General features: G+C 39.6%; 2 protein-coding genes across 2 annotated transcripts; both read right to left on the bottom strand.

Moving 5' to 3' along the window:
* Window positions 1-8593: 8593 nt before the first annotated feature.
* LOC142625247 (uncharacterized) lies at window positions 8594-12019 on the bottom strand. The gene is made up of 2 exons (XM_075798935.1): window positions 9808-12019; window positions 8594-9534 (listed from the first exon to the last, which is right to left on the bottom strand). The coding sequence occupies exons 1-2, from the start codon at window positions 12017-12019 to the stop codon at window positions 8594-8596; spliced, it is 3153 nt and encodes a 1050-aa protein (XP_075655050.1).
* A 3230-nt stretch (window positions 12020-15249) lies between these two features.
* LOC142623727 (dehydration-responsive element-binding protein 2A-like) lies at window positions 15250-16975 on the bottom strand. Its single transcript, XM_075797177.1, has 2 exons — window positions 16776-16975; window positions 15250-16346 (listed from the first exon to the last, which is right to left on the bottom strand). The coding sequence occupies exon 2, from the start codon at window positions 16337-16339 to the stop codon at window positions 15515-15517; it is 825 nt and encodes a 274-aa protein (XP_075653292.1). The 5' UTR covers window positions 16340-16346; window positions 16776-16975; the 3' UTR covers window positions 15250-15514.
* Window positions 16976-25331: the final 8356 nt, after the last annotated feature.

Raw genomic sequence — 25331 nt, 5'->3', positions numbered from 1 at the left:
AAGAAGGGACACACATTTCTCTTTATTCCCTTAAAATTTCAAATTTTCATTCCCCCTCAAAATTGGGAGGAATTTGAAGGAATGAAATTAAATTTAATAAATTTTTTACTAATACTCCTCAAATACCCCTATATATTCAACCCTTTATTTTAAAATAGGGATTTAATAGTAATATTATCATAAAACGGTTTCATTCTTTTCCCTCTATGTTACTCTCAAACAAGACTACTTCCATTATATTCTTTTTCTTTCATTTTTATTCCTTTATTTTAAAACATCCAAACAAAGTTATTTAATTTCAATCCATTCCATTATTTTCCATTTATTTTCCTTACTTAAATACATTCCATTCATTTTCATTCCTTTATGATCATTCCATTTCATTCCCTCATAAACCCCTAAACAAAGCCTAAGACAATGAATCAACTTAAAAAATGACTTCAAACTTTAAGCCGTCCAATTTAAGAGTTTGAAAAATGGATTAAATTCTACCAAACTTTGGAGAGCTATGGGCCAAATCTAACATCTTTGACTAGAATTTGACCTTTTAATTCAACCAAAGGCATTTCAATTTTATGGGTATTCTTATTGGGAGTAGAATTTGCTCATTCTTTTGTTTATAGAACTTGCTATATTCCTATGTTCCGTTGGTTAGGATTTAGGGGTATGGGATCTGTATATTTTTATATCTTTCTTCCTTCACAGTATTTTCTAGTAAGCCCAAGAAAAAAAAATTTTGAAAAAATATAAAAGGAGTTGGCTGTTGGCAAATTATAGAGCTCACCGAATAAGGTTGCTGAGGAAATAAAATAAAACAATTGAAAAAATAAGAACAAAAAATTAAAAGAAAAAAGAATCAAGGAAGCATGGGTGCTTTGATAGTATTTATATTGAATTTTCAAGTCATAAAATGCTGTAATAACTAAAACTATAAATTCTGGTTGCTGTCACATTCCTCTATCGTAAGTGAGGTTACAAACTAAAATGTCTCTTACAAATGTTTATCATTTGGATAAAACTTAGTTACAATACTTTAGATGCTGTTCATTAGATTTCTTTCTTAAGATTTAGTCATGTGACTACTTAACTAAATTAAAAATAGTCTTTCATTCCATGAGAAAAAATTCACATGGCATAACTCTTAAGAGAAGAACCTAAAGAACAGCACATAAATATTGTACCTAAGTCTTACTCTTATTACTTATTCATCTTCATCTTTATCCTTGCTGAAAACACAAGTGAGTTCTTTCATATCTTTCTATTGATAAAACCAACTATGTATTGTTGTTTGATTACAAAAAAAATGGATTTTTTTTTTTTAAATTGTTATTATTTTTCCTGTAGGGCGTATATTGTTTTAGTGTGATTGCAAATCAAATTTTCTTTCACTCCAATATGTCTCTTTAATGCCTTTTGTTAACTTACCTCTGTTATAGGTTTTTCTTCTTCTCTTAGTGACCCATTCATAATGGCAGACTGCAAGCTAAAACAAACAGAGGAATGCAAGGAGCTACATCCTGGTTCCACTTTAATTCTTTTTCAACAAAGTAGTAAAACATGGAGCGGAATATGCTTCGACACAGATCATTGTGGTTGTCAATGTCAAAATTTGGAGATATCACTTTGTGGACAATGCCATCGTCTCAAATGTCTTTGCTACTATACAGTTGCTTGAAAATTTGTATTAGTTCTGAACCATAATAATAGAATTATGGTAAATAGAGATGTAATTTTCTTTTCCCTACTTTTTATATTTCTATAAGCTTTTATTTATAGATACAATCAGAATTGAAATAATTGCGCGCATTCTTTATTTAATGACAAAATTTTTTACCAATGAGTTTATTAGAACTCATAATTAAGAAATTTAGCCTGTTTGGATGAGTGGGTTTTTGGATCATATCACTCAGTTTTCATAATTGAGTTCTCAAAACATGTGGGTCCCACAAAAAGTTTTGTGTTTGGCTTAGTTTTTAACACTTGTTTCCATCACTCAAAACTCAAAAATTTGAGTCAGAGTGATGAAAACAGGAAACAACAAATGGTTGTTTTCAAAAACTAAGAATTGAGTTATGAGTTTTGAAAACTGAGCTATAAAAACTGAGATATGAAAACTGAGCTATCTCTACACCAAACGGGCTTAGTTTTCAGTCTCTAATAATTTCATTCTTACACGGTTTTTTATTTTATTTGTAATTTTGTAATTATTAGTTCTTAGACAACTACTACATCTTTTAAATAAATAGAGTTCCTAAGAAATATAAGGAGTATTCTCATTTTTTATTGATAAATTACTTCAAATTAATGGTGTCCATTCCATGTAATTCATTACTTAATAAAAGTTTAAATCTATGTTTTTTAATTTTTACGATTGAACAAACCAAATAAACTAAAGGCAAAAATATAATTATTGTCCCTACATTTTAGTAACAGTTAATTAGTCAATATCGTTAACTCACTAATAGAAAATATATATGTGGCACACTAAGTGCACAGTTGGCAAACTTGAAACTTATAAGGCCAATAAAATAAGAGAGATGATATGTCCACAATATTTTTACAACAAATCATAGGTGGTTAGTTGTTATTAGTTCAAATTTGAACCTAACACTAAGATTACTTTTTTGCCCCAATAATAACAACCAGTAACAACTTGTCACTTAGAATTTGTTGTATAAATGTTGTGAAAATATTGTGGACATATAATTTCTCATAAAATAATATTAAAATTTTTTAATTAACATTTAAAAAGTCCACATAAGCATTTGAATAGTTGAAAGTCCACATTAGAAAACAAAAACAAAAACTTAAAAACACAAAAATTAAAATAGAATTCAGCAAACTCATCAAAATAGTTATTTTAGCCATCAAAATAGTTATTTCTTTATTACAAATAGTTTTTTTTTATATAAATAAGCCATAAAAATAGTTTTTTATTTATAAATAAGCCACAATTTTCCTAAAATTACAAATAGTTATTTTTTATGGCTTATTTATATTTCTTTATTACAAATAGTTATTTTTTATATAAATAAGACATAAAAATAGTTATTTTTTCTTTATAAATAAGCCACATTTTTTATTGATAATGTTTTAATGGGAGTTAAAAATGTACTTTTATCGGTTTGTCTTTAAATTTTGTTAGGGTGTAAGGATATTTTTGAACCATTAAAAAGTCAATCCTAAATAGAAGAAGTCTTTTAGATAGTAGTATAGAATGAATACAATCAAGATCTACATTTATCTTTAAAAAATTCATGATTTGCATAAATTACTAAATACTTGTTATATATTAAAATAGAATGTCAAAAAACTCCCTATCTCTCTCTCTCTTCCACAAAAAGGTGAAGGGTGGTGATGAAGAAGAATTGATAGATCTAATCAAATTAGGAATAAATTCTGAATAATATGTTCAAATATTAAACACTCTTAAGGATAGTCCATAGAGGTCCACCCAACTGAATTAGTTTATACAATCTGTGAAAAACATATTCTGATGTGCAGACTAAAATGGTTAGTAACAATGGGCCCTTGTGATGGGATTATTGCAAGGGGGAATGGTGACCACCCCATGTGTTATATTACAGTATTCTCATTGAAATGTCTCCATTTAGACAGGCCACAAATTGCAGCTGTACTCATATGCAGTCAGGTTTTGAGGAAAACTGAGTTGCTGATATGAGGTTATGGTAATGAAGAAAATATATAGGCCAGTGAGTTGAAAAGCCTGTAATTATACATAGTTTCAATAATCTGGGTTTATGCCCCTAGCTAGGCAGTAAGAACAATAATCTTACAGTTTGGGATCCATTTAATCCTAGGGCAAAGTAATTGCACACCTCTCTGTCTTCTTTGTTACTATTTCAACTCTGAAACTTGTTGGTTCTAGTTTAGCCCAATTAAAATCTCTTATTAAAATTGAAGTAAAGGAAATTCTCGTATTTGATCTGAAAATGTACTAGGAAAAGTACAAATAATGTTAACTATTCTGCTATGTGCTATCAAGGCTTTCTTGATTTGAAACTAGAATAGAGATACAAGACAATATACAAAACATAAAAGTGAAAAAAAGGAGTTTTTGTCATTTGACTTCATTTTTTTTTTTTTTTGGAGAAGGATTTGACTTCAACATTGAAAATGTTAAGTTCTAACTTCCAACTACATGGTCCATTGTAAAATGAAAGAAATTCAGAGACACATAGAAGCAGAGCCACTAGTAACAAGCTGTGCCATAGGTGATTATTTAAAGAATAGTTGAAACTTGGATAATAACAGAAAAATAACAGATATTGACAGCATCACCAACCATAGGAGTTAAAATTCAGCATAAGACACTACCTCTATCATATAGAAATTATAGAAACACATTAACGGGCAATTATAGAAACATATAGCAAATTATCAATTGAGAAGAAAAAAGATAGAGAAAAAGGTGGAAGATCAAAATAATGAGAAGATTTTAAATTAAACAATGGGATAATTACACTTTGCCCACCTGTGATTACCACCGTTAGTCTCCCGTAAACCACCTCTGTTAAAAAGAAGGGTAAATATGTATTTTTGCACTATTTTTATGTCTCTCTCCTTCCAAAACATAAAAATTCAAGAGAAAACAAGATCAAAATGTGCTATTGGTAAAAAAAATTATGCAATTTCTTAGAACTTCAACTTGTATTTGAACCTATCATCTCAACCACAAGCAAACAACAAATTATAAATTTGAAAGCATGATAAAGCCGTATGAGAAAAGAAAAATAACAACTTAATATAAATCCAAATTTAGATCCAATTTTTACAGAGCAATGAACTATTCATATACAATTGCTCTAGCGAAAATATGAAAAAAAAAAAAAAAAAAACCCAAAAAAGCTCCTACCAACAAAAATTAGAAACCCAGAAAAGTTCAAAAACTAAAAACCCAAAAAAATTCAAAAATTCCCAGAAAAATTAACAAACCCCAGTCTTGCTGTAAAAATAAATAAAAAGTAAAAACCTAATCTTGTTTTGGAGTCCATTGCAATCAAAAAACCCAAATAAAACCAACACAATTTTCAAACCCACTCTTCACTCTCTTCCACCTCAAACCAAAACCCAGAAAAGATCTCACCCATACCCACCACCATCTGATCGCAACTTAGCCAACCCAACAATGGAATCGACCACAATCAACATTTACCAAACCAAATCATATCAAAATCCAATCAAAACTCCCAAATCTAAAATAAATCTCAACAACACCAAGACCAGACGGTGGTGGAGGATACGATTAGTTTCTTTGGGGTGCATTGGACGGCGTTGCATGAGTCTCAGATAGCGGTGGTTGGTGGGATCGGGAAGTATGAGATTGCAAAAGGGTACGCCACGTTGGGGTCGCTTCATTAGGAGGATCAGCACACCACGGACGGCGTGGATACCATCTTGCAGTTCAGTGTTTACCTTTCTTATTAGTAGTTTGTAGTTTGTGGTTATTGTTGATTGGTGTGGCTGTTTATATATTAAAAGAAAGTTTGGATCGTTTTGGGTATCGATTTGAATGAGTCTGAGCAATGCAGTAATGCTTGCTTACATTTTTTTTAAAAGGTTAATTCTGTACTTGTTGAAAATTCCTAATCTTTTTGATAAAGAACAAGTGTACAACATAAAATGTTTTTATCAATGGAATCAAAATTTGAAACAACCAGATCCATTCCTTTATGGGTTCCTGAGATCTTCATTTGGTGAGCAAGTTGGGTTGGATGGGAGTGAGTGTGTTTTGATCTGTTTGGGCTTTGGTTTTTTATATTTTCTGTGTTAGAGTAACGGCAAGGAGAAAGGTGGGTTACAGGAGACTAACGGTGATAATCACAAGTGGGTAAAGTGTCAAAAATTAAACCACGGATAGGCAAATCGAAATAGAGGCAAACCACAGGTGGGCAAAGTGTAATTATCCCTTAAAAAATTATATGATAAAGCATAATTAATAAAAAAAAAAAAAGATGCAACCAAAATTTGTTGATAAGTAATTCTATTACCGACCAAAACTAGACATTTACATGAAGGCTAAACCTCAAAACAGAATCCATCATGCAAATACAAATATCCTACCAAAACTTTTTGATAAGTGATATCTAATAGTACTAATAGTAATACTGACCAAAACTAGACATTTACATGAAGTATAAACCTTAACACAGAATCAGTAAGCGAATAAACATGCCCTACTTTTTGACAAGTGTACTAATACTGACCAAAACTAGACATTTACACGAAGTCTAAACCTTAAAAGCTCACTCCAATAAGTGGTATAAGTGGCATACTGTTAAAGAACCTGCAAAAATTTCCCCAATCCAAGTTGATCGGCATCATAACCAAAGCCCAGCACTGAATCTGTGTTGCCAACAGGATCGTTTAATAGACCCATTTGGGAACGGTGCCTTTGGAAAACTATTCTTGGAGAAGAATTCACCTTCCTGTATATAAACCAATACAACATTAGCTTGTTTGTGCAGACAAAAATATCAATTACAAAACAATCATAGAAGGAAGCTTCTAAACATTTTGAGACTCTAAAAGAATTTAAATTTTTGTGAGTTAAAAGGACAAATTCAAAACTGGCATAAATGCCTAACCATAAGCTCAGAGTCTGACATTTTTTAGCATGTAAATCAACTTAACAACTTCCTTATTCTTTTGTTAAAAAACCAACCATCAAAACTGCCCTTCATACACCCAAAAAATAAGATAGACAGAGGAATTAGAACACCTTCTGAAGCCAAGAAGTGACATTGTGGCGGTATACAGTAGCAAGTAGCCATTTTCCCCCAACTGAATCAATATCAAGCTTTCGGCCATTTACAAGCTCAACTTGTTCACTTAAGAACTTCTTGCTTCCAGGAACCACCTTAATAGCGCCAGATTTGATTTTGCCCAATGCACAAATTTCCAACGCAGGAGTCTTCCCCTTTGTGTTCTTGAGCTGCATTGGCCCAACTGCCGGTGACGTAGGACAACCACAATATAATAATAGGGCAGAAAAAATTATAGGACAAACCCTAGGAGTCAGCACCTAAGGGACTGGAGTCGGCACCAGTGTAAGAAGAAAGCAAACGTTTTTTATATTTCTCAAAAGCTGTGTTACAATCATCAAAAAAGTGTTTAAATAGCTACAACATAAAACCCTAACAACACAAAACCCTAATTATTATATGTTCGGGCTTGCTTAATCTCAAGCCCAATAACTAATAGGCTCCATCCATAAGGCCACAGGTTGGGCCGTCTTCTTTTTGTTCTTCCTCCCATATGTGTGTATAATTGGGGGCCTATATCTCGTGTCCGCACCAACTCCCCCCGGGTGAGAGGAACTCGACCCCGTCGAGTGTAAAGCTGAAGAGCTCTGATAGTACTCCAGTAAGTCAGGATCCAGTCGCTGTAGCTCATCTCTAGTAATCCATGTGCAATCGGAATCTGGTCGCCCGCGCCACCGAACTAGGAAACGGTGAACTCCTCCATCCCTGGTAGAAACAATTTGCTCATCTAAAATAGCATCAATAGATTCTTTATGTGCATAGGGCAAATTTAAGGGTAAAGGGGTAGGCATAGGGGCATCAATAGGATTAAGTAAAGGCTCATCAAAAGGAGTATCAGGAATAGCTGTAGGGCTTTTATAAGCAACTAGATCCTCAATATTAAAGGAGGAGCTAATACCATAATCATGAGGGAGGTCAATGACATATGCATTTGGGCCCATTCGTTTCAATACCTTGAACGGGCCGGCACTACGAGCCTGCAATTTCTTAACGGTCCCAAAGGGAAACCGTTCAGGTCGGATCCGAATCATGACATAATCTCCTACCTGAAACTTTGCATGACGCCGATGAGTATCAGCATGAATTTTATATTGAGAATTACTTACCTGAATTTTTTTGTGAATCTCAGTATGCAAATCATGAACATGTCGTGCGAATGCCTCAGCAGATTCAGAAATCCTAACATGTGGGGACATGGGCAAAAGATCTAATGGCTTCCTAGGTGTATATCCATGCACAACCTCAAAAGGACTAACGCCTATAGACCTATTGACAGAGCTATTATATGCAAGTTAGGCTATAGGAAGAATTGAATCCCAATTCCGATTGGCTTCACCCACTAGACACCGAAGGAGGTTCCCTAGGCTACGATTAACCACCTCAGTTTGACCATCAGTTTGAGGATGAAATGCCGTGGAAAATTTCAATTTGGTGCCTACTAAATGCCACAAGGTCTTCCAAAAATAACTCATGAATCGAACATCCCTATCTGACACTATGGTTTTGGGGAAACCATAAAGCTTGACAATCTCATCAAAGTAAAGCTTTGCAATTTTAGAAGCGTCAGAAGTCTTAGAACATGGTAGGAAATGAGCCATCTTAGAGAAGCGATCAACAACTACTAGGATAGAATCATGCTTCCTAAAGGTGCGGGGCAAACCTAGCACAAAGTCCATACTCACGTCCTGCCACGGGCGATCTGGCACAGGTAAAGGCGTGTACAGACCAGTGTTTTGCTTGCGATGTTTGGCTAGTTGACATGTACGACACTGACCAACTATCTTAGCAACGCCCCTCTTAAGACCAGGCTAATAGAATTGACGTTCCACTTCCTCAATTGTCTTATCTCGGCCAAAATGACCTGCAAGGCCTCCTGCATGTATCTCCCAAACTAGAAAATCTCTCACTGACGACCGAGGGACACACAACTTGTTGGCTTTGAACAAGTAACCATCTTGAAGGGTATAATCATTCAAGACGGGATGTGAAGCATTACTTAGGCTAGTGTAGAGCTCCCCAAAATCTTGGCATGATTGATAGTCATCCTTAAGTCGTTCAAACCTAGTGACCTTAACACTCATGACTGATAGCAAAGATACTCTTCGACTCAGTGCATCAGCAGCCTTATTCTCAACTCCCGCTCTATGTTTCACCACAAAGTAGTAGCGTTGCAGAAATTCAACCCAACTACCGTGCCTAAAATTTAGCTTCTTTTGGGAATTGAGATAACGCAAAGCTTCATGATCAGAGTAGATAATAAACTCTCGAGACAACAAGTAATGACGCCAATGCCAAAGAGCTCGTACAATGGCATAAAATTCTTTGTCATACATGGAGTACTTCTGCTTAGCATCATTCAACTTTTCACTGAAATAGGCAATTGGGTGACGCTCTTGACTAAGGACTCCCCCTATGCCAATACCTGAGGCATCACATTCCACTTCAAAAGGTTTGGTGAAATCAAGGAGACGCATGACAGGTGCCTCAGTCATCTTCTGTTTCACCTCCTTGAAGGCCTTAGTAGCAGCCTTTGTCCAAGTAAACTCCCCATGTTTCAAGCAGTCAGTGATGGGAGACATAATGGTACTAAATCCTTTGATGAATCGGCGATAAAAGGAAGCAAGCCCATGAAAGCTTCGAACCTCATGTATAGTTTTGGGCTCGGGCCAATCCATAATTGCTTGAACTTTTTGGGGGTCGGCAGAAACTCCTTCAGATGACACTATGAAACCTAGGAAGACAACTTTATCTGTAAAGAAAGAGCACTTCTTGAGGTTACCATATAAACTCTCCTTCCTAAGGGTTGTGCAAACTTGAGTTAGGTGGTCTAAGTGTTGCTCCCTAGACTTACTATAAATGAGGATATCATCAAAGTACACAACCAGGAATTTTCCCATAAAAGGCTTGAGCACTTGAGTCATCACTCTCATAAAGGTACTAGGAGCATTGGACAATCCAAAAGGCATAACCATCCACTCATATAAACCATCTTTTGTCTTGAAGGCAGTTTTCCACTCATCACCAGGACGAACCCTAATTTGATGATAGCCACTTTTCAAGTCTATCTTGGAGAAGATCGTTGCTCCAGCCATCATATCCAACATGTCATCCAACCGAGGGATAGGAAAACGATACTTCACAGTGATCTTGTTGATGGCACGACTATCAACACACATCCTCCAAGTCCCATCTTTCTTTGGAGTTAAGAGTGCAGGGACTGCACAAGGGCTCATGCTCTCACGAACAAAACCCTTCCTAAGTAGTTCTTCTACTTGCCTTTGCAACTCGGCATGTTCTGCAGGGCTCATCCTATAATGGGGCAAGTTAGGCAGGGTCGCTCCGGGCACAAAATCTATGGCGTGTTGGATATCACGCATGGGCGGTAATTGATCGGGGAGTTCCTCAGGGAATATATCCTTAAATTCTTGGAGCACGGACCTTACTTCTCCAGGTTGCTCCTCACAAGTCTCTCCATGAAGTTCCCTAGCAACCAAGACAAACACAATGGATTCCTGAACTGCTACCCTCTCAAATGCCTTTGGGCTTATGATGTTCGTACCTTTCGCCTTCGGTACTTCTGGCTTCTTGCTCATGTCGATTGGCTTGGGTTTCAAAGGATTAAGCACAATCTTCTTGCCTCCAAACATAAATGAGCAAGAATTGGATCGCCCATGAAGGGTGACATCCAGATCATAAAGCCAAGGTCTACCTAAGATAATGTGCCCTACATCCATGGGAATTACGTCACACCATATTTCCGCCTTGTAGGTGAGGAATTGAAGTGGGACAACACATCTTTCTTTTATGGCTATGGAGGAAGTATCCACCCAAGAAACTTTATATGGGTTAGGGTGTGGGATCAATTTCAAGCCTAGGCGGGAAACAACGTTAGAGGACACCGCATTAATGCAACTCCCACTATCTATAATAACCTTACACGTTTTATCTCCACACTTAGTGTAAGTCTGGAAGATGGCACTTCTTCGCCAATCATCAGTTTCCCTTTGTTCTGTCAAAGCACACCTCACCACATTCACTCTAGGGACACCAAAAACAGCCTTGGAATCATCAACCTGAGGAGAGATGGCTCTAATGCACGTGAGGTAACTGGGATCATCTTCCCATTCGGCCTCAACATCTTGGCCTTCTTCAGCATTTGGGTCATACACTAGCTCTTCAACATCTTCTACCTTTTCATCATCCTCTTGAATGACAAGGGTTCTAGAGGGACATCTAGCTGCAACATGCCCAATCCCATTGCATCTGAAGCATTGGAGGCGAGAACCTAATCTTGAGGGCTCATTGATCACACCTTTTCCCTTGTCCTCTTTTTGTATCGGGGTGCTATTGGGGTTGACCTTAGGGGGTAAGGCAAGTTTAGGTTTGCTACCAAAAGGGTGAGGGTTGGAAGGAATGCTTCGAAGCTCAGAACGTCGCCAAAAGATAGATTTGGATGCTAACTCACAATTCCTAGCAAGGTCATAGGCTTCTCTTAAGGTGGTGACTCCTCGGGTGATAATCTCGCCTAGTAGGTTAGCATTTAAACCTTTCTTGAACCTATTGAGTGTGACAACTTCTTCCTCAACTATTCGAATTCGCCTCTGGAATTCCTTGAATTTCTCTATGTATTCGGTCACAGGAGCAGTGCCTTGTCTTAGGCGATCCCATTCCTCAAGGAGGGAGCTCCTATAAGTTGGAGGAAGATAATTCCTCGAGAGGGCGTCCTTCATCTCCATCCAATCAATAATGGGGGGCTCACGTCGTCGCCTAAGGGTTTCCTCAAGGTCCTCCCAGAAAAGATCAGCTCTCCCAATTAACTTCATTCTAGCATACCTCACTTTCCTATTCTCAGCCCAATGGTAATAGTCAAAGAATTTCTCCATTTGACGTAACCAATCAGTGAAAACCCATGGATCTAGGCAGCCATCAAAGGTGGGTGCTTCTATCCTTTCCTTAGACATCCTATCATCATAATCCCTAGGACCATAGTGATTATAGTGATCATGTTCAAAGTGTGGAGCCCTATTAAAGTGACCATTATTATTTTGCCCATGCATGTTATCTCCTTCATGGTTAGTGGTCTCTCTTTGAGATGTTTCAATTCGCTCTACCCTATCCAGCAAATCACGGACACTCTTAGCTAGGTCTCCTATGGTTTGTTCTAAAGAGGGCCTAGATTCGGACATGGATTGATGTTCAGGGTTTGACATGACACGACCACTACGTAGATGCATGCAACGCAATATTTATGAATGCAGTTGAGATTCCCAAAATTTCAAGTAATCAATTCTCAATATAAATGTAAAGGTCAAGCAAAGTGCATGTAGAGACTAGATCGATGAATCAAAGGAAGAAAATGCAGACAAATAGTGACAGTGTTCACAGTATTACGAGATAGCCCAAATAAACATCAAATTCCAAGAAGCTCCACAAAAAGAATAAGATTTATCAAAGAAATTGGTTTTTTTTTTTTTTTTTTTGGAATTTTAGAGTGGGTACTAAAAGAGGACACAAACAGTAAAACGATTAACCTGAGCACAAATTGGATAGGATAATGGAGTATGGTGGGATATGCACATAAAAAACATAAAGATAATATTTTTTAATGAGATAAAATTGAATCCACCAAAAAAATAGAGTCAGAATTGTACCCTAGTCAGTGGCTCCACGTAATGCATTAGGTAGCCACGGTCTGCTCTTCAAGTAATGAATTGACTTGGACTGAGGAACCTGTGAGAACAATTACAGCCCAATGGGCTGTCACAGCAATAGTTTTTTTTTTTTTTGAAATACAATAAAACAGCTGTAGCTTAAATCAAGTCACTGCTAACCCAACTCCCAAACATAACGCTGACGTTCTAAGGAAGCTACTAGAAACAAAAGAAACTAAAAGAGGAAGAAAAAAAAAACGACAGTGGAGTCATCGGCTGGAGCCATCGACGGAGGCGGCGGCGGCTGGAGTCGCCGGAGCTGGAGGCTGTTCGTCTCGGCCTGGGCATCGGCGGTGGTCGCAGTCCTCAGCAGCGGTGACGTTGGGCTTCGCGGCGGTTGGTGAAGGGCTGGATTTCGCGGTGGCTGGCGGCTGGTGGCTGGTGACGGTTGGGCTTCGCGGCGGCCGATGGTGGTTGGGCTTCGCGGTGATGGATGTAGTGCTGGGTCCGTGAGTCTCTGCTTCTCCTTCCTTCCTTTTTTTTTTTTTTTTTTTTTTTTTGGGTGCTGGTGGCTGGGTCTTTCGTGGGTTCCTCTCTTTTCTTTTTTTTCTTTTTTTTTTTTGTGGGCTGTGGGTTCTGAGATTAGAGGCGGGCACGGATGGTGGTCATCGGCTTGGGAGGCGCCGCTGGCTTCTCTATTGGTTTGGGGGTGAGAAACTCATGTGGGGCTTGGGGGAATACACGGATGGCAGGGACTGGCTTGGGCTTGTTTAGAATCTCATGGGGCAAAAACTTGAAAGGTACTGTCATTCTCTTTTGTTTTTTATGGCTTTGCTTTGATGTGGTTGGCTACGGTGGTGTTGAGTGGATCGGAAGTCTGCTCTGATACCAAAACTGACGTAGGACAACCACAATATAATAATAGGGCAGAAAAAATTATAGGACAAACCCTAGGAGTCAGCACCTAAGGGACTGGAGTCGGCACCAGTGTAAGAAGAAAGCAAACGTTTTTTATATTTCTCAAAAGCTGTGTTATCATCAAAAAAGTGTTTAAATAGCTACAACATAAAACCCTAACAACATAAAACCCTAATTATTAAATGTTCGGGCTTGCTTAATCTCAAGCCCAATAACTAATAGGCTCCATCCATAAGGCCACAGGTTGGGCCGTCTTCTTTTTGTTCTTCCTCCCATATGTGTGTATAATTGGGGGCCTATATCTCGTGTCCGCACCAGCCGGCCTGTTCAACCAATGTTTCCAAGCACTAACCATGTTAGAAACAAGAGGAGTTTGTCAGATGTCAACTAGCCAAAGGGGTAGCGCCATTTCATCATTGGTACTGCCAATTCAAATGTAGCTTTTCCACAAAATTCTCTTGGCAAGACATGCAGTAGCTGAACAGAATAAACACCATTAGAATATTGGTTAAATGATTAAGTTTACTATCTTCTAATAACTTAAGCTTTTTGGACTATTAGAACAAGCGGTCCTAAGTCTGAACCCAATCTTAAGCCAGCACTACATGGAATTAATTAATAGTACTCACCGAGCTACAAACCGCCAAGGATGGAGAGGCACTGTAGTTGCAAAGATTAAGGGAAACTTCCATGCCTAGATTACCACAACTTGCACTCACAAGGGTGCAAGTGTGTATATGAATCTAATAAAAAAAAAGCTAACAAAATAGCCTAATACAACAAAACTCCGAAATCAATTTTTTTTTGAATATGTTGGAAAAAATATGCCAACTTTTGAGCACTCAAATAATTTTGGACTAAGCCAAGAGCCTAATAACTCAACTAGTTGGCACTTCCTGGTGCTTCCAATGAAAACACTCAGGACTCAAATACCCCCACTCCCAACTATCGAATTATCAAAAATAATTTTGGACTATTGCTTGGTCGTTGCTGTTACCATATCAAGTTAGTTGCACACTTGTTAGCTTCCTTGAAAAAATGCAAATTTTGAGCACTCAAATAATAAATTTCAACTAACCTAATACAACAACAACCAAGTCTTAGTCCCAAATTCTTTTGAGTCGACAATCATGGATCCATTCATAATAGAGTGGCTAAATGTTATGCGGCTACCTACCGCAACCCTCTTCCTTTTTCCGGGCTTGGGACCGGCTGTGAACAAAACATATGGTACTAAGCACCAACATAGGCGGAGTTAAATTTTTCTAACCTAATACACATTGAAATTTTAAAATCCTTCTAAACTTATGCTACCAAATACTATTACGATAGCATTAGAAATGATATTGACATTGCAGTCTTTATGGGCATTGTCATTTTAAATTAATAGGTTAAACCAATAGGGTTCTGCAATACAATATCTTACCTCAAATAAACAGTATATAGAATGAAATCAGTCGTATTTCAAAAATATTAAGTTCTAACTTCCAACTACATGGTCCATTGTAAAATGAAAGAAATTCAGAGACACATAGAAGCAGAGCCACTAGTAACAAGCTGTGCCACAGGTGATTATTTAAAGAATAGTCCAAACTTGAATAATAACAGATATTGACAGCATCACCAACCATAGGAGTTAAAATTCAGCATAAGACACTACCTCTATCATATAGAAATTATAGAAACACATTGACGGGCAATTATAGAAACATATAGCAAACTATCAATTGAGAAGGAAAAAGACAGAGAAAAAGGTGGAAGATCAAAATAATGAGAAGATTTTAAATTAAAAGCATAATTTATATAAATAAATAAAAAGATGCAACCAAAATTTGTTGATAAGTAATTATATTACCGACCAAAACTAGACATTTACATGAAGGCTAAACCTCAAAACAGAATCCATCATGCAAATACAAATATCCTACCAAAACTTTTTGATAAGTGATAACTAATAGTACTAATAGTAATACTGATCAAAACTAGACATTTACATGAAGTATAAACCTTAACACAGAATCAGTAAGCGAATAAACATACCCTACCAAAATTTTTTGACAAGTGTACTAATACCGACCAAAACTAGACATTTACACAAAATCTAAACCTTAAAAGCTCACTCCAATAAGTGGTATAAGTGGCATACTGTTAAAGAACCTGCTAAAATTTCCCCAATCCAAGTTGATCAGCATCATAACCAAAACCAAGCACTGAATCTGTGTTGCCAACAGGATCATTTAATAGAGCCATAATTTCATACATAAAATTTTCATTTTCTGAACTGTCCAGCACGTTCTCCTGTCCATTTTCCCCAAAATATTTTGCCATACAAGTAGAGTCACTCTTAGCTTCAGTGACAGGATAATACAGAGTACCCTCATCAGCACAAAACTCATACACACCAGTAGACTCATCCTCAGCCTCTATCCCCACCAAACTTGGCATGTCAGCTTCAGTGACAGGATAATACAGAGCATCCTCATCAGCACAAAACTCAGAAGGGTTTGCCGCAGTTGTGGATTCAGATCCCACAGGACTTCCCATTGAATAAGGGACCGATTCAGAGGGAGTCCAGCAGCAATCCTTCACAGATTCCATTGGGGATGTGCGACTTGTGATATCTGGAAAGTTAAGTCGAGCAGAGGAACCATACATTGTTGAAGCAGCTTCATCATATGCAGATGCAGCATCAACTGCAGTCTCAAACTTCCCAAGCCAGAGTCTTTTTCCATCATTTGGCTCACGAATCTCTGCCGCCCATTTACCCCATGTCCTCTTTCTAACCCTCTGTAATGACACAGGTCCTCCTTTTCCTTTCATACAACACCCTTTCTTTGACCCTTTGGCCTGAACTTTAGGAGCCCCACAAGACTCAAACTGGGCAGCCTTGTATTCTTTCCACTTAGGCAGAGTCTCAGCCACAGAGTCTCCTCTATTCTTCCTCTTCCTCTTCCTCTTCTTCTGGTCAGGATTGTCCATGACCATGTGAAACCTTTCCAGACAATTCCAATAATGCACCCGCTCAACAAAAATTCCAGAAACACCAAGATTGAAGTAACAACGTGGAATTTCCCAAATCACAAACCCTCTTGCAATAAACCCCACAACAATCAAAACCCCAAACGGAAAAGGAAATCGAATTTCCTAATCTGATATAACACAAACCCTTTTACAACAAACCCCAGAAAATTCAAACCCTAAAAAATATAATCAAGAAAAACCCAAACGGAATATTTCCCCCACAATCAACAAAAAACCCAATATGAAACCCTAATATTCAAGTAACAATATTGAATTTTTTTAAAGAATCAAAACAGAAAAAAAAAAAAATCACAAACCCTTTTGCAACAAAACCCAGAAAAAAAAAAATCAAACAATAAAGAAAAGTATAGTCTAGAAATTGCTTTAAAAATGAAGGTACCTCTCAGTCTGAGTCAGTGGAAGAAGACAAGAAAAACTCTAGTGTGTTGTAAATTGCAATGTTTGTTTCTGACCAAAACGAGTCGTTTGAGTTTCAGAAAGAAGCTTTCTCCTTGTGTGTGTTTTCAGAATCAATGGGGGCGTGTTTGTGTTTGAGAGAGAGAGAGTGAGCTTTCTTTGGCCTCAAGTTCAGAAGCTTTTTGAGAGAGAAAAAGAGCCGTTATCTAAGGTATTTATAGGGTTCAGTTCAGAATTCAGAGAGAGGGACTCTAAAATTTTATAATGAGATCGCTGGGATTATAACGTGGCGTTTTTCTATTGGATATTTGAAACCACGGCACTTTTATCACTTTCTTATTAAGGGTGAGTTTTGTTGGGCTTTTTGAAAAAGTGGCTAATGAAAAATTTTAGTTTTTAAAAAGTGTATAATGAAAAAGTGATTTTTCAAAAAACTGAGTGTTTGGTAAAAACTGTTAAAAAGTGTTTTTTGAAAAAGCTGAGTGTTTGGCTAGCACTTATAAAAGTGGCAGTTTGAAGGGTAAATTACTAAAAAAGACAATGTCTATATAAAAAGAATTTTTTGTTTTAATTATCTCTTTTAATGCAAGTTATGGACACAATATTTTCACAAAAATTTCACAATAAAGTTTATATAACAAGTTGTTAATAGTAGGAAAAAAAAATGTCACTAGTAGGTCTAGATGAGAACCAATAACAACTTACTATGTAAACTTTATTATGAAATTGTTATAAAAATATTATGTCAATTGTGTGGGGCAAAAGGATCCTGGTGGGAATGTGGGCCTTTTGGGCCTTGTTAAAGAAGGCCGACCTGACCCTGGGGTTAGAGATTGTTGGTGCTATGGGTCGGCCTATACGCCGAGGATCCTAGGATCCAGCCGAGGATGGTTTTCCCCTCGGACTGACATCAAAGAACCTGAGACTTCATGGTAAAGATTAGGGAATGATACGGTCAAGACCAACGGTTAAAGGGAGAGAACCCTTGAATGTCCTAGAAGCGCCGATGTTGGAAGAATATCAAAGGTAAAGGCTGCTACCTCCACATTAAAGACCCTGCACCTACCACCCTGGCCGCATTAATGAGGAAGTGACACTTAAACAGTGGAAGGGAAACTTCTAGTTACTGTTCAAAGGCACTAAGAAAAGAAATATCTAGGCTAAGGGAGGAATTGGGGGGCAACACGTGGATAAAGTATTAAAAAGAGGAGTATTTAAGGAGGGACCGGGAACAGAAACAGGACGGAACTTTTTGTAACCTAAAAAGAAGAAGGAAAAAGAGAGAGATATAATATAAGAACAGCTTTCGGCTTACGTCCGAGGAGGTCTATTTACATTACTCCTTTTTGTCTCTAAGTACTTGGAATCTTTAGTTTGTCATTTCATCCTCATACACTTCTAACCTGGGTTTCAAGCCCACACTCTACAAATTCTTATTGTTTAAGGCTCATTGGGTCTGAGCCCATAACTATTCTTGGGTCCAGGTGCAATTGTGCACTTACAATTGGCGCCGTCTGTGGGAATCTAGTCTAGAAGTAGTAGGGATATTATGGCAGGCTTAGGCTCTCATCATGCAGAGTCACAAGGGTCACAACCTGAAGATCATTTCGAACGTCTTGAACAACGTAGGGATCGTGAGGGAAGCGTCCATACAGAATATCCAGGGGCTAGCAATACTCATGGAGGGGTAGCACTACCCACGATGAGGGCTCTAAATCCATGCGAAGGAAATCAATCGTTTGTAGAGGAACTTACGCCGTGCTAAACGTAAGGTTTCCCCGTCCTCATCTAGTTCTTCCTCGCAGAAGGATGGGGGACATGGCTACGGTTCAAGGTCATATTCCCCCACCAGTGCAACATCCTCTCGGTGAGGAGAACGACCGGCCAATCCGCGAGACGTAAGAAGCTTCGTCCTAGGGGTTTAGGCAACGATACCATGAGTAGGGCGTTGCACCAACTCTCTAAATCTCCGTTTTCACGAAGGATTGAGAGGGGAGGCTCCCCAGAGGTTCACCCGGCCCACGTTTACCATCTATAATGGCCGGACTGATCCGGTGGAGCACGTGAGTCACTTCAACCAAAGGATGGCAGTGCACTCTCATAACGAGACTTTGATGTGTAAAGTCTTCCCCTCCAGCTTGGGACTGTGGCTATGAGATGGTTCAACGGTCTCAAGTCGGGGTCCGTAGGCTCGTTTGGGGAACTAACTAGGGCGTTTGCTTCTCGGTTCATTACTTGTAGCGAGTCCCTCGGCCACCGGACTCATTGCTATCCATGGTCATGAAGGAAGGGGAGACACCGAAAGCATACTCCGACGGATATTGGGAGATGTTTAATGAAATAGACGGCGACTTTGATGAGGTGGCGCTAAATACCTTTAAGGTAGGCCTCCCTACCGATCACGACCTAAGAAAGTCTTTGACGAAAAAGCCCGTCCGCGGCGTACGTCGTCTTATGGATCGTATTGATGAATATAAAAGGGTAGAGGAAGACCAGCAACAGGGAAAAGGAAAGGAGAAGGTTATCCCGCAGGAGAGAAGGGATTTCAGGTCGGACCGATCTCACAACCACAAGCCCAGGGGGGATTACTTCGGACAGTCCGGCTCGGCGGCACCCAGCTGTAAATACCGTGTTCCGAGAACCGGTGCATCGCTTATTAGAAAAAGTTCGTAAAGAGCCCTTCTTCAGGCCGCCCGGCAAAATGGCAGGGGACCCTGCGAGAAGAAATCAAAACCTTTTCTCGTCGGTACCATCGGGATGTGGGCCACACTACCGAGAACCGGTCGAACCCCGTGGAACCATCTAGAGCAGCTCGTCGGTGAGGGAAAGTTAAAGCAAGACTTGTGTCACCCCACCGGGCAAGTCACCAAGTTGGTTCAAACAACCAGCGGAATAGTTCATCTCGGCCAGCATTGGGGACGATTAATGTTATCTTCGCTGCGCCTGGTAGGACAGGCTCAGGTCCTACTAGGGTTATGGTGGTTTCCCATTCGCAGGCCGAGGATGTGGGTAGCAGGCCGAAGAGATTAAAGAGCACTTTACCTGTCTTGGGTTTCTCCGAGGAGGATAAAGTAGGGACTATCCAGCCCCATGACGATGCTCTTGTGGTTACCCTCAGAATAGGTAATTATGACGTGAAGAGGGTAATGATAGATCGTGCGGCGGTGCGGATATCATGTACCCTGATCTATTTAAGGGGTTAAGGTTGGAGTTGGAAGATTTAACTCCTTATGACTCACCTCTTATTAGCTTTGAAGGGAGAGCCGTTGTGCCAAAAGGACAGATCCGTTTACCCGTTCAATCCGGCACAGAAACGGTTGAAGTAGATTTCATTGTGGTTGACGCGTACTCTCCATATACGACCATCCTCGCCGGGCCATGGGCCGCACGACCTGGGAGCCGTTTACACTACCTTGCACGTTAAGGTTAAATTACCCACGGGGGAAAATGTTTAGGAAATCCTCGGCGATCGGGTAGTGGCCGAGCAATGCATCTCCGCTGCAGTACTTCGTCAGTCAGAAGTCGAGTTATCAACCTTGCCCATCCAGGAGTCATAGCAATTAACAGCTCCGGAGGCACCTGGAGCGATGACAGAAGATGAGGCTGTTTGCGAGGAGTTAGAGAAGTTTGTAATAACCGACGATCCAGAGAGGTTCTTTCAAGTTGGCATACGATTGCCACACCAAGAAAAGATGGAGTTGTTGAAATTTCTGAAGGATAATATAGATGTCTTTGCATGGGACCCCTATGAGGCTCCAGGTGTGGATCCGAACTTTATTTGTCATCATCTAAACGTCAATCCGGCCATTGTTCCGAGGAGGCAGCCACCTCGGCGATCTTCCCGAGAACATTCTGAGGCTGTGAAGGAAGAGGTTCTTAAACTCAAAAGGGCGGGGGCTATCAAAGAAGTTTTCTACCCTGAATGGTTGGCTCATACTGTTGTCGTTAAGAAGAAGAACGGCAAGTGGAGAGTATGTGTAGACTTTACTGATCTGAACAAGGCCTGTCCTAAAGATTCATTCCCAATGCCACGGATTGATCAACTGGTAGATGCTACGTCGGACATCCTCGGATGAGTTTCCTGGACGCCTTTCAGGGTTACCACCAAATCCCCTTGGCATTAGAGGATCAGGAAAAGACTGCTTTCATTACTCCAACGGGGAACTATCATTATAAAGTCATGCCATTTGGGTTAAAAAATGCTGGGGCTACTTATCAAAGAATGATGACCCGAATGTTTGAACGGCAAGAATCGGGGAAAACCATAGAAGTATACGTGGATGACATGGTGGTAAAGAGTAAGACGGTACCTTCGCACATCACGGATTTGGCCGACACCTTCCAAATGCCGAGGAAGTATAAGTTGCGCCTTAACGCCTCCAAGTGTTCTTTTGGAGTGGGATATGGAAAGTTCTTAGGATATATGAACACTCATAGGGGCATAGAGGTGAACCCAGTTCAGGTTAGGGCTATTCAAAATTTGCAGCCGCCTCGGAACCCAAAGGAGATTCAGAAATTGACCGGCATGATTGCTGCGTTGAACGTATTTATTTCTCGGTCGAGCCGACCGGTGCCGTCCTTTCTTTCAGTTGTTGAACAAGTGGAAAGGGTTTCGATGGACCGAGGATTGTGAGTCGGCTTTCCAACAGCTTAAGCAATATCTATCTCGGCCACCCATTTTATCTCGCCCTGAGGTGGACGAGGCTTTATTCGCTTATCTTGCCGTGGCTATTCATGCGGTGAGTCTAGTCCTTATAAGGAATGAAGATGGAGTGCAGAGGCCGATCTACTATGTTAGTAAGTCCTTGAATGAAGCCGAGGTGCTCTATTTGCCCTTGGAAAAAGCACTTCTGGCTGTAGTCCACGCCACGCGCAAACTTCCTCATTATTTCCAATCTCATACTGTGGTTGTTTTGACCCAGTTGCCGCTTAAGGCTGTGTTGCGTAGTGCGGATTATTCGGCGAGTGGCAAAATGGGGAACCATTTTGGGAGCCTTTGATGTTAAGTACAAGCCTCGCACCTCGGTGAAAGGTCGGGTCCTCGCCGATTTGGTGGCGAGTTTGCCGAGCCATTGTTAGAAGAAACTTCAAAGGTAGCGCACATGGGTGAAAAATCGGTTGGTGTGATCACGGCCGTATCGCCCTCGGCTTGGAAAGTTTATGTGGATGGGGCTGCTAATCATAAAGGGTCCGGCGTTGGACTTGTTCTAATGTCCCCCGAAGGAATTGTCTTTGAAAAATCTTTGAGATTGGCTTTCTCGGCTACTAATAATGAGGCCGAGTATGAAGCGATCTTGGTAGGCATGCGAATGGTACATAAGATGGGTGGCAAGGAAATCCATGTGTTCTCGGACTCTCAATTAGTGGTCGGCCAAGTCATGGGGACCATGGAGGCTAGAGATTCCGGAATGCAGGAATATTTGGCCCAGGTCAAGCGTCAGCAGGCTGAATTCGACTCCTTTGCCTTAGTTCATGTCTCTAGGAGTGGAAATACTCATGCAGATTCTTTGGCTACGTTGGCAACATCCTCGGCTCAAGGTCTACCAAGGGTTATTCTCGTTGAGGATTTGGTAGAACCTTCTCTTATAGCCGCTAACGCACCTCGCGTCCATCTAATAAGGCCTGGTCCTAGTTGGATGGATTCAATCATATCTTTTCTCAAAAATGACATCCTTCCCGAAGACACAGTTGAAGCAGAAAAGGTAGGTCGACAGGCGCCGCGTTTCTGGTGGTCCGAGGACCAGAAGCTATACAAACGATCCTTTTCAGGACCGTATTTGTTGTGTGTACACCCTGAATCAACAGAATCATTACTGGAGGAATTGCATGAAGGAATTTGTGGGAGTCACACTGGGGGAAGGTCCTTAGCTCATAGAGCCCTTACTCAGGGTTATTGGTGGCCCAATATGCAGAGGGAGGCTCAGGACTATGCCGAGAAAGTGTGATCAATGTCAGAGGTTCGCTCCTAATATCCACCAACCTGGAGGGGTTCTTAACCCTCTATCTAGCCCTTGGCCTTTCGCACAATGGGGCCTGGACATTGTCGGGCCATTTCCGAGAGCTGCTGGCAACAAAAGATGGTTGCTCGTGGGAACAGACTATTTCACTAAATGGGTTGAAGCTGAGCCATTAGCCAATATCCGAGATGTTGATTCCAAGAAATTTATATGGAAAAACATTGTTACTAGATTTGGTATACCGCACACTCTTGTCTCAGACAACGGCGTTCAATTTGACAGCAACGCCTTTAGGCAATATTGTGGTGACATGGGTATCATAAATAGATATTCTACCCCAGCTTATCCTCGAGGGAATGGGCAGGCCGAGGCCGTTAACAAAGTCATAGTCAATGGGCTAAAGAAGAGGTTGGATGATGCGAAAGGCAGATGGGTAGAAGAGCTCCCTCATGTTCTGTGGACATATCGGACCACACCACGCAGGTCCACTGGAGAGACACCATTTTCTATGACTTATGGAGCCGAGGCGGTGATACCACTAGAATCTGGTTTTCCTACTCTAAAGACAAGTTCTTTTAGCCCCGAGAATAACCAGGGACTTTTGGAGAAAGATCTTGATTTACTTGAGGAACGGCGTGAGGCAGCTATGGTCCAATTGGCTTATTATCAGCAAAAGCTAAAACGAGGATATGATGCCCACGTGAAGCTAAGGCCACTTGCACCTGGTGATCTTGTATTAAGGAAAGTTGTAGGCACTTCTAAGAACCCAGCATGGGGTAAACTAGGACCTAACTGGGAAGGCCCCTATCGCATTGTTTCAATAGCAGGCATAGGGTCGTATAGGCTAGCTGACCTAGATGAACGAGTTGTACCACGTCCATGGAATGTAAATAACCTTAGAAGGTATTATTATTAATCAAATAAGCTTTTGTCAATTAATATTTTAAAGTTATGGCTAGCTCTTATATTTGGAGTTACAATTATTAAGAATCAAACAGAAACTTGGTTAAGTGTAGTCCTCGGACCACAAACCTTGTGGAAATTGATGTCTTGTCATTTGTTAAACAGAACCTTAGTTATGCCGGGTCTTCGGACCTCCTACTTTGGGAAAATTAACATTTGAAGTTACAATTTTTGAGAATCTAAACTAACATTGGTTAAGTGTAGTCCTCGGACCACAAACATGGTGGAAATTGATGTCTTGTCATTTGTTAAACGTAACCTTAGTTATGCCGGGTCTTCGGACCTCCTACTTTGGGAAAATTAACATTTGAAGTTACAATTTTTGAGAATCAAACGAAACTTGGTTAAGTGTAGTCCTCGGACCACAAACCTTGTGGAAATTGATGTCTTGTCATTTGTTAAACAGAACCTTAGTTATGCCGGGTCTTCGGACCTCCTACTTTGGGAAAATTAACATTTGAAGTTACAATTTTTGAGAATCAAACAGAAACTTGGTTAAGTGTAGTCCTCGGACCACAAACCTTGTGGAAATTGATGTCTTGTCATTTGTTAAGCAGAACCTTAGTTATGCCGGGTCTTCGGACCTCCTACTTTGGGGAAATTAACATTTGAAGTTACAATTTTTGAGAATCAAACAGAAACTTGGTTAAGTGTAGTCCTCGGACCACAAACCTTGTGGAAATTGATGTCTTGTCATTTGTTAAACGGAACCTTAGTTATGCCGGGTCTTCGGACCTCCTACTTTGGGAAAATTAACATTTGAAGTTACAATTTTTGAGAATCAAACGAAACTTGGTTAAGTGTAGTCCTCGGACCACAAACCTTGTGGAAATTGATGTCTTGTCATTTGTTAAACGTAACCTTAGTTATGCCGGGTCTTCGGACCTCCTACTTTGGGAAAATTAACATTTGAAGTTACAATTTTTGAGAATCAAACGAAACTTGGTTAAGTGTAGTCCTCGGACCACAAACCTTGAGGAAATTGATGTCTTACCATTTACAGTTACAATTTTGAAGAATTAAACGAAAGATTGCTTAAGATTTATCTTCGGACTATGACTTTGATTAAACTTAACTTCGATTATGCCTGGATGTTAATACCTTACCGTTTATTAACTCGGATCTTACAACCTACTAAAAACGGTGTTATGCATTATAAGGGCTTAATTGTTATATGAAGTCCTCTTTCCTTTTTTAATCGAGGTATTATTCAAAGGAATTAACCATGTCACCTTGTATTAAATCTTTAATAATATACGCATGATTATGTGAAAGTTATGACTATGCAATCCTTGGAGTTAGATTTTTATGCTGCGAGAAACTTCGATATGACTTAATGGGAAAACTTTTGTAATAAGTACATAAAGAATAAAGAAAAAGCAGACACAATCCAAGTGAAAAGCAAACGAAATTGTTCTTCATTAATCAAGGTGAATATACATTACAATATATAATTCAAAAACAAAAAAAAAAATGGAAAAAAAGAAGCCCTAAGCTAAGTCCTAAGCTGTTGGAGGAGGATCTTGCTGAGAGGTACTAGTGCCCTCGGTCTTTCTCAACTCCAGCTCAAAAGGAGTCATAACCTGCTTTCCTTTATCCGCTGTCTTTGGTGGAAGGAC

This window comes from Castanea sativa, chromosome 2 (assembly GCF_040712315.1).
Source record: "Castanea sativa cultivar Marrone di Chiusa Pesio chromosome 2, ASM4071231v1".
In the NCBI taxonomy this organism is placed as follows: Eukaryota; Viridiplantae; Streptophyta; class Magnoliopsida; order Fagales; family Fagaceae; genus Castanea; species Castanea sativa.
The sequence above is the reverse complement of the archived record's forward strand: the minus strand, read 5'-3'. Positions and strand labels throughout refer to the sequence as shown.

What these genes read in the sequence shown, in the direction of transcription:
- LOC142625247 (XM_075798935.1), bottom strand. Translation starts at nt 12,019, where the DNA reads ATGCATCTACGTAGTGGTCGTGTCATGTCAAACCCTGAACATCAATCC. An exon ending in TCAAATTAGGGTTCGTCCTG is followed by an intron (nt 9,535 to 9,807) that starts GTGATGAGTGGA and finishes CTTTCTTTACAG; the next exon opens with ATAAAGTTGTCTTCCTAGGT.
- LOC142623727 (XM_075797177.1), bottom strand. Translation starts at nt 16,339, where the DNA reads ATGGTCATGGACAATCCTGACCAGAAGAAGAGGAAGAGGAAGAGGAAG.